This window comes from Trematomus bernacchii, unplaced genomic scaffold (genome assembly GCF_902827165.1).
Source record: "Trematomus bernacchii unplaced genomic scaffold, fTreBer1.1, whole genome shotgun sequence".
In the NCBI taxonomy this organism is placed as follows: Eukaryota; Metazoa; Chordata; class Actinopteri; order Perciformes; family Nototheniidae; genus Trematomus; species Trematomus bernacchii.
The window spans coordinates 3,780,780-3,793,977 of record NW_022987708.1 but is presented as its reverse complement, the minus strand read 5'-3'; the positions used below and the strand labels follow the sequence as shown (position 1 = coordinate 3,793,977).

General features: G+C 41.0%; 1 protein-coding gene across 4 annotated transcripts in view; it reads left to right on the top strand.

The window, feature by feature from the left end:
- Positions 1 to 4,853: 4,853 nt before the first annotated feature.
- LOC117490970 (pre-B-cell leukemia transcription factor 1) overlaps positions 4,854 to 13,198 on the top strand; it is a 65,229-nt gene continuing 56,884 nt past the window's right edge. For 3 of the 4 annotated variants that reach the window (XM_034140765.1, XM_034140767.1, XM_034140766.1), the window contains exons 1-2: positions 5,212 to 5,399; positions 6,158 to 6,231. In XM_034140765.1, the coding sequence (XP_033996656.1) occupies positions 5,212 to 5,399; positions 6,158 to 6,231 (262 nt within the window). Of the gene's footprint in view, positions 5,400 to 6,157; positions 6,232 to 13,198 lie in introns of all 4 variants that reach the window. The other variant, XM_034140764.1, reaches the window with a different exon arrangement.

Genomic DNA, 13,198 nt, shown 5'->3' with positions numbered 1-13,198 from the left:
ACACAAATCATAATGTTTTGCAAATTATTTGGCGGCCCACTTGCAATGCCTTCAAGGCCCACAGGTTGGGAACCACTGCAGTAGGGCATTTTGTGAATATTTAAAATCCCTAGCGATGCCTGAAAGGATATCCCAGTAATTGACTGGGGACTGTTTGAAAGAGGCATCTGATCAGTCATAAATAAAGGAGGGACAAGCCATTTAAAGGTTTGGCTGCGTAGTGTAAAAAATAAAATAAAATAGAGAGATAGACAATATGTTGAATGAATGAATTCTTCTTTTTTTTAATGTATGTGGTCGTTTTCCAGTCTGGTTGTGTCCACTGCTCAGTGCCAGTGTTCTGGAGGATCTACAGTGCAGAGCTGCTGTTCTGTCCCACACCTCGGTGTTATATTTGCCACTCCTGTTCGACTCTGCCTTTTTAATAACTGTGACTGTATCACAGAATCCCACTAATGTGGAAGGGACTCTGGCATGGCAAATTCATGGATTCTGCACCCAACTCTATAATACATCGCTTACGTCTCTACTGCAAATTAAGCATTTTACAGGACCTCTCTAAGCACTTCCTGTTTTATCACTAGCGATGGCTGATCATACATCAGCTGGCAATGAATGGATGAAGATCACTACCAGCTCTGTGATTTGTTTGCTTTGCCATGTAGCCTGAAAGTATCAGGATATATTTAGATTTCTAAAGGCTCTGCTAACGTAACTTAGCAGATGTTGGAGAGTCATATGGATGTTGGTGTAACAGAGACCCCCTCAGGTATTCTCATTATTCTACTACTGAGCAGATGGCAGAGAAACTTACGACACTTACCATTATCCATCATACATATTCTGCTCCCAATTTACATAGCCGCTGCATCACAGGAGCTCCTACAGGGAGAGTACCTAGCTCCAGGAATGCACCGCAGCTCCACCTGAGGCTCAGGAAGACAGTCTGAGATGTCACTGCCACTGCACCTCAAACTCAAATATGCTAATGGTTGTACAGAGGAATTCCAGTGGGTGCATCCCAGTTGTATATATTGAATTGTGAGGAGGAAAATTCTTCAGCTTGATGATTTTTAAATAGTGTAATATCAAGGAGAATTTATTTTCGCTACAAAACCGCCTCTATAAGATGGTTATAAAGTAACTTTTATAGCAATTGAGCGGTTGTATTTTCCAAAGTGTCTTAGCCTCAGTTGTAACAAATTAAATGTACAATCAAGACTTAGCAATAACTTTCTGCTGCAGAGCTCCTGGCTCAGCCCTACCTCCGGAGCTGGGACCAACCTGCATTGTATCTTGGTCTCATTTGTGTTATCACGTGTGTTACGGTGGAAAAAAGTGTGTTCATCAAGCTTATTTACTGTATCAGCAAAATACATGCAGCTGTATTTTAAAGCGCAATGTATTGTTTTATTGTATCAGGCAGGTCTATGACACATAACCTTTACAACCTTAATTTTTCTACGTGACTATAACTCATTAAGTGAGGTAACTTTAACCAGTAAATAAGGCACTAACTTTATGAGTTTGCTAATGTTAGCTAGCTATGCTGATGTCGCAAACTAAAGTGTCGAAAAGCGCAACGGGAAAAATACAAATGTAATGTTCTAACTAGTCTTCTTACGACATTAGCATGGCTACCAAACTTTATCAAAAGCATTAGTTTAATACAAGTTATTTTCTACTGAGCTTAACCTACATTTATAAGTTACAGTTATTAGATTACCATATTGTTTACATTGGTGTTTTGAGTGGAGGTTTGAGTGGCTTATTATTCAAACCATAGATGCGTGCTATCTGATGATGAACATCTCTGGCATACACCATTTTTGACACCACCTACTCCTCCGAACTCAGGCCTGAAAGAGAGCGAGGGAGAAGGTGGAGGCTTAACTTCTTCAGCCAGACCCTTTTCCAAAGTTTTCCAAGAGATTTTCAACTCTTCATAAATAATACCTAAGGATGTTTTCTTAGCCATGAATATTTAAAGTTACATTTAAACATTTCTGATCCTAGCTGCACTTTGTTGCCGTGTTCTTACAAGTGAGTCCCTGCTGTGTTTGTTCTGATGCATGCGCACAATACAGGGGATGTGAGACATCTCTGCCACTGGTTTCTATCTACAGATGTACAGGTGTCTGTAACTTGCCAAGAAATGCAGGGGTGTAACAAGAAATGCAGGGAAGAAGACAACAAGTAAACATAAAGAATGCAGTTTTAAAAGAAAAATACACACTTTTTTATATCATAAAGATTATGTATAAAAATGTAAAGCAGGTTTCCAGGGGCTTTGGTTGTTTTCAACAGGAATTGAAGGAATTTTTTCTCATTTCAATGTACTGTATTTCTAAGCAACGCATTGGTTCAGCAGGACATTGTTTACAGTGATTTATTTTCCGCTAAAATGGATTAATATCACAGGTAGCGGTCATTGACACATTTAACTCTGGTTTGAATTGAATCTGCTCACAATACAACCCTGTGCCACTCTTGTATTTACATATTATGTGTGTCACACATGTATACATGCATGCTGATGATTTGCACAGCACTGTTCATACTTTAGTTCCACACTGGAGCTCTATTTCTCTGCCTCTCCTCCTCCTCCTCCTCCTCCTCCTCCTCCTCCTCCTCCTCCTCCTCCTCCTCCTCCTCTCTTCCCTCTGAATGGCTCTCAGTGGCGGAGAGGAGCCGCGGCAGCGAGGCAGCTCTGGGCCTGAAGGGCACTTTTCAGCCTGGCCAGACACACTCGGGCCTTGCTGCTTGGCTGCGCAACATGGGTCACCGCCTTACATTAGGAGGACCCTGCCAGAGCCAGCCAAGCGCAGCCCTGCAACATACCTGAAAATGAATGTCTCTGCTCCCATTCCTCCTGCAACAAAAACAAGCGTGTCTGATTGTGCTCAGAAATGAAATACGAGCATCACAAAGGTGCTTTACATAAAGATGGCTCATCAGAGGATGGATTTCCAGCCATAAATCTTTAATCACATTATCTTTGCAATGATTATAACAAACCAAAGGGCTGGCCAGTAGTTTGGGTTATATCTTGGCACAGCGTGGAGATGAAATGTTCTCATGTGCGCCTAGGTGCATGGCTGGATCTAGGGGGGGGGGGGGGGGGGGGGGGGATGGTGGCCAGAGCCCCTGTAACAATGAGCTTTGACCCCCTCTGCAATACAATTGTAGGCAGAGATGGGGTCGTTACTAAAAAAAAGTAATATATTACATATTACATATTACTTTAAAAAAAAGTAATATATTACACTACTTCGTTACTCTCTCAATAAAGTAACTCGTTACTTTACTTGTTACTTTACTCGCAGGGCCGGCCGGCCCCTCCCTACAGGCAGATCACGCAGACTGCTAAAGTTTCAAATGTTCTCTTTAGTTCAGTTTCCATTGTCGCATAAGACTGATCCAGATAGCTCTGACCATGGCTGTCCTCTGTCTCCTGCTATCTGTATTTTGCGCAGTATATCTCTGAACGATGCGATGGTGATTCCACTGTGCAAATGGGCAACATTACCTCTACTATGAAGGATGCTACAAGCCTGTCCATCTCTGCTTTGGTTACCGGTCCTCCAAATTCTAATTTGTGCCGCTTCAGAGTCGGCGGCGGCGCACTCACAACATCCTCACTCTGGGTTCGGGGGTCCTTAGCTATTAGCTTCACCTTAGCATGTGTTCTTTGCAGGTGTTTGTTGAGGTTTGACGTGGTGTTTGCAGCAGTGGATAACAGCTTCTGGCCTGGACACAGTTTGCACCTCACCGCCACATTCCTGTCTATTCTTCGGACGAACTCAAAATACAAGTACAAGTCGCGCAGATTACGTACATATAAACCTGCGGCGGAAACCCCTCTTGTCTGTCAGTGTGATTATGACTGATTTTATAAAAGTAACGAAGTAACGCGTGTCGGGGCAATGTTAGTAACTGTAGTGTGATTACTGAATTATAAAAGTAACGCGTTACACTACTCCGTTACCGACAAAAGTAATATTATTACAGTAACGCGTTACTTTGTAACGCGTTACACCCAACTCTGATTGTAGGTAGCATTGTGCTGTAGCTAGCTGAAGTTATCTGGAATGTATTTTGTTTACCGTAATATAATTTAATACAAAATTGACTACTTCAATTCTGTCACTAAAAAACCCACCAATAATATTGTATGTGTTGTTTTGTGCGCTATGACGTCATACAAATTAAAATGCTGAACACTGTCACTGTCTCTTTTGTCCCTCATTAAATATGCACTGAAAAAATTGATATGTTGACTTTAATTAAATTATGTCAACAGATTACACATAACTCTATTAGGTAAGTTGAAGGCGATAATATTAAGTTTAGAAACAAAAATATTTGGTTCAACTTAATATTATTGATTTCAACTAACCTACAGTTGTACATAATACATTTAATTAAAGTCAACGTTTCAGTTTATCAGTTTGTCCCTCTTAAAATAACCGGCCCCAGCATGGCCCCACAAGTAAAATGGGTCTTGAACCGCCCCTGCCTGGGTGCTCCTGCTGGGGTCAGAGGGGGGGACTGGAGCAGACCCTCGGTGTCAGCCTCTCTTATTTATTTGGAGTTGAGTCTCTATTCATCACTCCGTAGAGTCTTCCACATCTCCCGCCTCTCCTCTGCATCCACCTTTACTGTGCAATGATCGACGTTTCATGAGAGGCACCTCAAGGTGGGGCTAAATGGTCTGATATTCCCAATCATGTCGCGGAGGCGGAGTCTGCCTCATGCTCCAGCCTGTACTGTACATGACAAAAGCAAAAGGGGGATGGAGTGAGTGAAATAAATCCACACTTCTTATTTCTCACAACCACTTTTTTTATTGTAATTTGGCAGGAGGAGCGGGATCACTGCGCCACATTACAAGAGAAACGTGTCCCAGTTCATGTTCAGCAGCCTCTTTACGCACACCCCGCTCTCAGTGAAGGCAGCAGCTCTTCAGATCAGATTTCACATTCTGCTCCGACCAGCTGAGAGAGAGGCAGCCAGAGCAAGAGGGCTCGGATCTCCGCTTTCCCCCCCATACGCACCCCCGCGCCACAAGCAGCGAGGAACCACCGGGCGCAAATATTTTAAACACCACTGGGATTTTTTTCCCCTTTCTTTTTTTCCTCCTTTTTATGCATTTTTGCAGGATTTCAGCAGCGAGAGCTCCACTGAGAATTAGATAAGAGCGAGGAAGAGATGGACGAGCAGACGCGGCTGATGCACTCTCACTCCGGGGTAGGCATGGCAGGGCACCCCGGCCTGCCGCAGCACATGCAGGAAGGCACCGGAGGGTCGGACGGCGACGGGAGGAAACAGGACATTGGAGACATTTTACAGCAAATTATGACCATCACGGACCAGAGCCTGGACGAAGCGCAAGCCAGGTAAACATGTCCATCCGGGGAGAGGCGGCAAAAACTATGCCCACATTAAAAAAGAAGGGGGAAGAAAAACTAGAAAATATATTTTAGATTTTTTAAATCTGCAATAAAGTGGATTGTAAATGGGAGTGTAGAAATAATGGGTTTGCAGAGCGTTGAGCCGATTAAACTGACGATGGCATGCCCGCACACTCCACAGGAATAAGTCGCTCCTGGAAGAGAACATTTAAGTATATTACTGTCAGATGCCAACGTGTCGCCCACGGACTGCATTTTTAAATAACTTTAATAAAGTCAAGGTGCATTCACAAAACCAAATAAAAATATTTCTTCTAAATTTGAAATATAATTACTGACTTTAAAGTGTCTTTACGCTTGTTTACAGCAAATATATTCCCTTATTTTTGATACTCAATTATTACATTTTGTGTAATCCTCTGAATTGAGTAAAGCTGACATTTCAAATATTATTAATAAAGTTGGTCAAAAAAGCAGTAATCTATGCATTTTTTTAAACCACAGAACACCAGATATATCTAATGAAAAGGGTTCACTTGGAGAACATGTGAACACATAGAGATGTTAATAAACAATTTGTATTTATTTATTATAATTTGTATCTGTAATTGTACTTCAGCATTTATCTAAAATGTTAAAAAAAATGGTTAGCATGCAGCCTTGTCCATAATTTAGATGTTTTAGATGTAGTGTGTGTGTGAGTGTGTGTGTGTGATGATGATGAGGCCACTCTTGTGTTGCAGGAAACACGCTCTGAACTGTCACAGAATGAAGCCAGCTCTTTTCAATGTCTTGTGTGAAATCAAAGAGAAAACAGGTACGTTCACATTCATTCTGCTCTATAACAAGAAATACCACACTGTAGTAGAAATACTCCTTAACAAGGTGAAACACACACACACTATTCCTCACTAATGGTAGCTAGAAAAACCCCAGCAGCTCTGTGCGGGCTATCTGACCATGAAAGGGTAATTTGCTCATCAGATCTGAGCAGAACCTGGTGTAGGATATGCCGTCACAACACAATCCAGAATATAAATGTCCCTGACACGTGTTTCCTCCTGTAGCTCATAAAGTCGTTTTTAACTCTTTCACAAAAGGAACTGTGGACAATTACTTCCAGCGGTCCTTATCAATTATCATGTCAAAATAAGAATGAGTTTTTTTGTTGTAATGCTATTGTGCAATAATAGAGAATAAAATGGTCACAAGCATGTTGATGTCTCCCCTTGTGAGCTAACTGTCAACTCTGGTGAATACGTCTCTTTCTATTGCGTATTGTGTCTCTCTATTAAAGCGGTTGTGAGGGAGCGTGTCAGCAGAATAATTGCTAGTAGAGAAATAACGTAACTCAGGAGGCGTAAGTCATGTTTCCAAATCAGTTTCCTTGTGACATTTCTGAAATTGGCACAGATGGAATTCAGTGCACTTCAGACTGATAGCTCATCTTTTTATTTCCTGTCTTTAGACTGATAGGACTCTTCAGAAGTTACACTGCTGAGATATGGCGTTGCTTTCTGCGTGTTTCACACTCATTAGCATGTGAAATCGAGTGGAAAGGATGAGGATGAGGAAGATGTTGCTTCCTCTAAAGTTGCTCTTCATACTTGACCTTTGTTGTGTTGTTTCTGGTGCTTCATGGAAGCTCTCACTGAGGTTTCCATGGAAGTTCACCACGGCAGTTCATATTGAGTCGGCCCCTGCCTCAGGAGGGAGCGGAGGGGGGGCCTTTTGAAGCCCTCTGTTGTCTTGGTAGGTTTTTAGGAGGGGGAGTGACACAGTTATGCATAGTGTTTTACTCCCTGGCGCTCCTCGGAGTTCATCCAAAGTTCGGCTCTGCTGAGAGTACAAAGTAGCCTGGACCCTTCCTGCCTGTAAGCCATTCTTCTCTGTTTCTGCTGGCAACCTATAAATACTGAGGTGCAGCTCAGGAGCGTTACACTGGAGATCTGCTGTCCTGTTTGTGGAAACTTTATTCATCTGCTTTGTTCTAGTGAGAAACAGTTCAGACACTTTCACTTAGTTTGGTTTACTTCAGAGATGGGATGGTGCAAATTAATAAATACGCAAGGTAAAAAAGGAAGTCATTGCCAAAAGCATTTTATTCATCTGTCATTTCTGCAACAAAAGGGCGTGCAGATTAAATATTTGAATACAGTTGTTACAGCAGCTTCTACATATAGAAACACATTATCCGAACCCAAATATATATATAGTTTAACATTTACTATATTAATTAATTTACATTTTAGTATTGTGTTTTACCTTGTGTGAATCTGTACTGTCCTGTTTTTCACTCTCACTCTGTTGCTGCTTTAACTCCTGAATTTCCCCAATGGGATAAAGAAAGATCCATCTTATCTTATTATCAACCAGCAGGACATAGATAGAGTTTAGTGTTGATGTTAGGATGTAGTATTCATGGTTATTGGTTACTAAAATATCTAGATGTTATTTCTATGATCTGAGATGGAATTATACTCCACTGACTCTTATTCTGGTCATTTTTGGATTTATTAATTTAATATTTATTTTAAAGGTTTGTTAAATTTGTGTTACATTCATTTGTGTTAAAGCATTGGCTACGGTAAATCATATCTCTATAAGTTGTGAGTTAAAACACTTATTCAACCTTTTCCATACCCAAAGCGGTGGCTTTGCTGTCACTTCCTGTAAATACTGTTAAAAAGATCCAGGTCCACATATCACGTCGGTCAAAAAACACAACTTCTCGTGAAAAAGTCATGATATGAATGTTGTGCTTCATTAGGTCCGCTCCTCACAGATAGAGCCTGATAAGGAATGATGCACATGTGACCAGCACCCTCCTGCTGACCTCAGGGTGCTGAGGCTCACAGTCGGACGTTGTCAGTATTGTTTTGCTCATGTCTCTGAAATAGTTCGATATAAACTGACTTGTGTAGAATGTTTTTAAAATAGTCGCAGCTTGTTGCTCCCTCTAGATTGCTCTCCTTTGGGAATGAATTATTATCTATTAAAATGACTGACGAGGATAAAACGTGTTTATTCTCATGTGCTTTTTACTTGAAGTTGTATGGATGTCTGGAAGTTAAATGACAGCTGTGAGGGTCAATGGAGGTTCTAATTATTCTGATGTTGGGAAGTCGGTTGTATCGTAGTATTGGTCGTTTTGAAGTTTGCTGAAACTAACGGTTAATTTTATTATTGATGATATTGTCTTCTTGGTTTGTAAATACCAAAAATATGCTTGCACAAAAGTGAGTTGTTTTGTCGGTCAAACTTTTTCAAGTATTCATTTTAATATGATATAAAACGAAGAAAAAGAGAAAGACGTTTGTGTGGCTGAAAACAGTATTCTGCCATTTTTCCATGAAAAGAATAACTAAAAACTGAACTTTATTTAAATGACTTAAGATTAACAATTAAAACAGTGGCCAATACATCTTCTGTGGATTCACTTGTTTTTATTTAATGATGTCTTTATTAAACAAGGACCATGCATAAAAACACATTATTCTCAAAGAGAGAAAAGATGCTATATTATAGCTAAAAGCTCATTTCCATCTGCAATGGTTGCAGTTCTGTACTCTATGAACAAAAGTATCTTCTTCAGGTTCTATATACTGACGTTACATTAAGGCTTTGAGAGATGGCTGAAAGAATCAAAAATGTAACTTTGTTTTTCTTGCTATTGGAATTATAACGGTATTTGAGTGATAGAACCTGGTCCGAAGAAACAAAGCGTCCTGTCCTACCAACGTTCCCTCCTTTAAATATTTCAGAGTGCATGTAGTCCAACAGTTTCAGCTGTAGCATGTACAGTGTGTATCCTCAGTGTGTATCCTCAGTGTGTATCCTCAGTGTGTATCCTCAGAGTGTATCCTCAGTGTGTATCCTCAGTGTGTATCCTCAGAGTGTATCCTCAGTGTGTATCCTCAGAGTGTATCCTCAGTGTGTATCCTCAGAGTGTATCCTCAGAGTGTATCCTCACAGTGTAGCTGCTTGTGTATATTTTCGGCCCCGCAGCGGCTGACAGCACCTGCAGGAACAATGCCAGTGTTGATCTAGGGCTTGAACTCTTGACCCCCTCTGTGTATTTTTACTGGGCTGGAGTGAGGGATGGCCAACAGAAATATTGTGCAGTATAAACAAACAATGGTGCAGCAACACTCGAGAGGAAGGAACACTTTATTTAAACCACGCTCGCTTTTTTAAAATTCTTATTCTGACAGAAACCGTCTTTTCCCGGTTTCATTCCAGGCATATTTGGGTTGTCTTTTTTACTTCAAAGGAATCCTGTCAGACACCGTGCATGTTTGTGTGTGTGGCATTCCTAAGAAGAGATGAAGCGTAAAAATATATAAAGCATATTAAATATTGTCCAAAATGTGGAGCAAAGGTAAAAACAGTGCGGCTTGTTTTGTTTTGTCGGTCCCGGCAACGCTCTGTTAGGAGACGTTCCAAAAATATATCCAAACTATTTGACTCCGCTGCTATTGGCCCGTGAAACCTAACCCTTCCACTAACTGAAGGTAACAGGCTGGTAAATATCTAACAACCTAATCCAAGTGTTCTCTATGTGTAATATATCTTTGTAAAAACACTGATACTTTTAACAGTTTTCTCCTCACCATCAGTTTTTTATGATTGATGAAAAGGCCTCTTTAGATAAGCAAATGCATGACAAACTGATTTGGAAAATGAGCCGCCTTGACCTCTGTAAACACTTCACCAACATCATAAATCTCGGCAGTGTCAAACAGAACCACTCCTTGACTGAGCGGCTCAGTAAATGTGCTGCTCTGACTTGCTGTTTAATTTTTTTCCCTCAACCTCAACAAAAGGCCAGCTTTCTTGTGGCCCCGTGTTTGTGTAGTGTAAGGTTTCAGGCCTAAGGGATCCTCCATTTATAAAAATGACTGGCCGAGTGATGTAATGTTATTTCTTGAAGGGTGAAAATAGGGTGTTTTACGGAGGGCAGCGAGGAGTGTTTGACAGATGAAATGAGCCAGAGGTCTGATTATGGAAGGTGCTTGGAAGCCTTCACTACATCGACTCGTCCATTCAGACGCCCGCCGTCTGCCTGTGTGTTTTACAGGCTGCCCGTCACTGTGTGTGCACCTCATGGGGATCAGGTAGCCCACTGGTCAAACAATTAGCCCACTAATTCATTTGTCTATTGACCTAAAATGAATCCTTAAAGTTTTGATGAGTCATGATTAAAGGAACACCCTAAGTGTTTTGTTTCTGGCTCTCTTTGCTGTATATCATTTTAAACTTAATATATTTTGGATTGTAAGTCAGGCTGTTAACAAACATTTGTTCAATATCGATTATCTTTGAAAATTATTTTCCAGATTATTAAATTCATGGTTTGGTCTATAAATTATGAATAACTGTGGAAAATAGTCACCACATTGAGAGGAGAGCTTGTTTTTTGCTTTAACTTCTAAAAAAATGCCAATAATATTAAAGACTAGACATTTGAACTCTGTGTGATTGAGATTCACATTTCAAGAAAAGTTGCCAATTCTCACTATTAGGAACCTGGTACCACATTTAGTCATTTTTGCTTTTAAAATAACACACACACAAATATTTTAAATACGTAAAAATGTGTCAATTCTTTCAAATAGTTGACGATACATTTTCTGTATCAGTTAAATTCAAATTCCTACAGCTTAAAGGTGGGGTATGTAATTCACTTCAGAAACACTTTTAGTTATATTCCATGGAATGCTCTTAACATCCCGATAGCAATGAATACATTAAATGCATTGACAATAAATACATAAAAAAATATCATCTGTGGAAGCCGTAATACTGTAAAAAGCACGACCAATCATCTGAGCCGGCCCGGCTAAAATAACTGGATGGCCTACCTGCCTGTCAGCCTTCCATCTCGTGCACAAACTTATCTCGTGCCCTCATTGGTCATGTGCGCGTTCGTGTGTGTTGGAGGAGGGGCTCTGTAAGGAAGTCTGAAAGAAGGGGTAGATTTTTTTCGGCTGCGTACTTTCAAATTCTAGCGCACTCGAGCTGGTTTCTCCATTCTTACCTACCCTACCTTTAGCAATTTTTTTTAAAGAAATGTCCTTTGGACTTTTTGAAATTGTAATTGACTTTCACATTTAAAAGCGATCAATCAGCTTGACATTAACAACTTGATTGATATTGAAAATAAACATTAAAGAAACATTGGCCAATAATCTGAATTATTTTCATGAATAACTGTTACCATCTACAGTGTCCAAACTTATTGAGAAACTTAAAAATGTTCACACTTAGAATTCCTCAAAGTCAAAGGTGACTTCTTTGAACGACCGAAAGTGTAAAACCACTGCCTGGATGTTGTGATAGAGGATGAAAGGAATCCTAATGTAATTCAAAAATCCATTTTATGAGCATGTGTTGATGTTCTGGGCTTGTTGACTCATTGTCAGACAGTGAAGGAGTGTGTTAGCTTGTCTGATAGCGAGCTGTGTGAGGCTGCCTCTCGGTGGACACACACACACACACACACACACACACACACACACACACACACACACACACACACTCTGATACGTGGAGCTTTGTCTTCCTCTTGTCCTTCCTCCTCCGTGCTGATACAGCAGGCTCTCGGCCACAGCTGTTTCCCCAATCTCTGTCCAATCACCCACCGAGAGACAGCGGACCTCTGAAGTCTGATTCTGCTCTAGGACCAGGTTTAGATTCAGCCGGTGAAGCAGGACTGTTTGATGCAGAATCCTAATCACAGAATCATCAAGCAGTGACAGCATTGTAAATGGTGTGTTAATACCATTACAGTATAGAACAATGTGCTTACATTATACATTATGCAAATTGTCAGTCGCCTAATTGATACATGTTAATCATATTAACGAGCTTAATTATAGGAATCTTACTGTGCCGCCATTTGTTAATTAACCCTGACATCACAAGTATGAGGAAAGTGATCTTTTTTTTTGTCTTTCCCGAGAGAAGTTTCTGTACAGTGAAACTCCCATCCTCCCGCTGCATTGTTTTTGTATTTTTAACTGGTATATTTTCAGAATTTCCTGAACTGATGAATGATTTTTCCCCTCTTGGCTGAAGGCCACTGGAATGCACCTTGTAGAAAAATTACATTTAGCTGTGAGCAGCCCTGCCAGAGTGGAGATTACAGAACGAAGGCGAGATCCGAGTAGACTCGTAAAAGAGCGCGGGGCTCAATCTTTTACAGGCACGTCGACTCCTGTGCGACGCACTGCTTAAATATCAGTTCTGCCATTTATGTTCCCGTTCTGTGCAATCTCACCCGCTGCAGGCACACAGTTCTTTTTATACACGGCCCTCCTTAATATGTTACGAATTTAATCAAGTCTGCAAATTTGTTATGCACGTTAAATTGAACATGCAATGGCACATTTGGTTGTGGTTGCCATACCAACCCCCCAGGAGTTCATTTTCCATAATGTAGTGTTTGGAATCTCATTTCCTCCACTTTCCCCCGCTGACGCCACCTCCAGGCTCCGACTGTACGGTGTGTGTGACGGAGGCTCGGCTGCACGGCTTTCAAACACTGTGAGGGAGAGAAAGAGACGAGAGAGGGGGGGAGAGAGAGAGAGAGTGGCCTCTCTCCACGTAGTGGAAATGACACAAATTAATATACACTACTTAAACCAGACCAAGATTAATGGTTCCCTTTCGCTGCAGCTTAGTCCCACTGTCAGTTGCCGGGTGCTCGTTGGACAAAATCAACACTAATCAACATTTATTCCACTTTTGCCCGGGGCTCTCAGGAGTCAGGCAGGACTGCA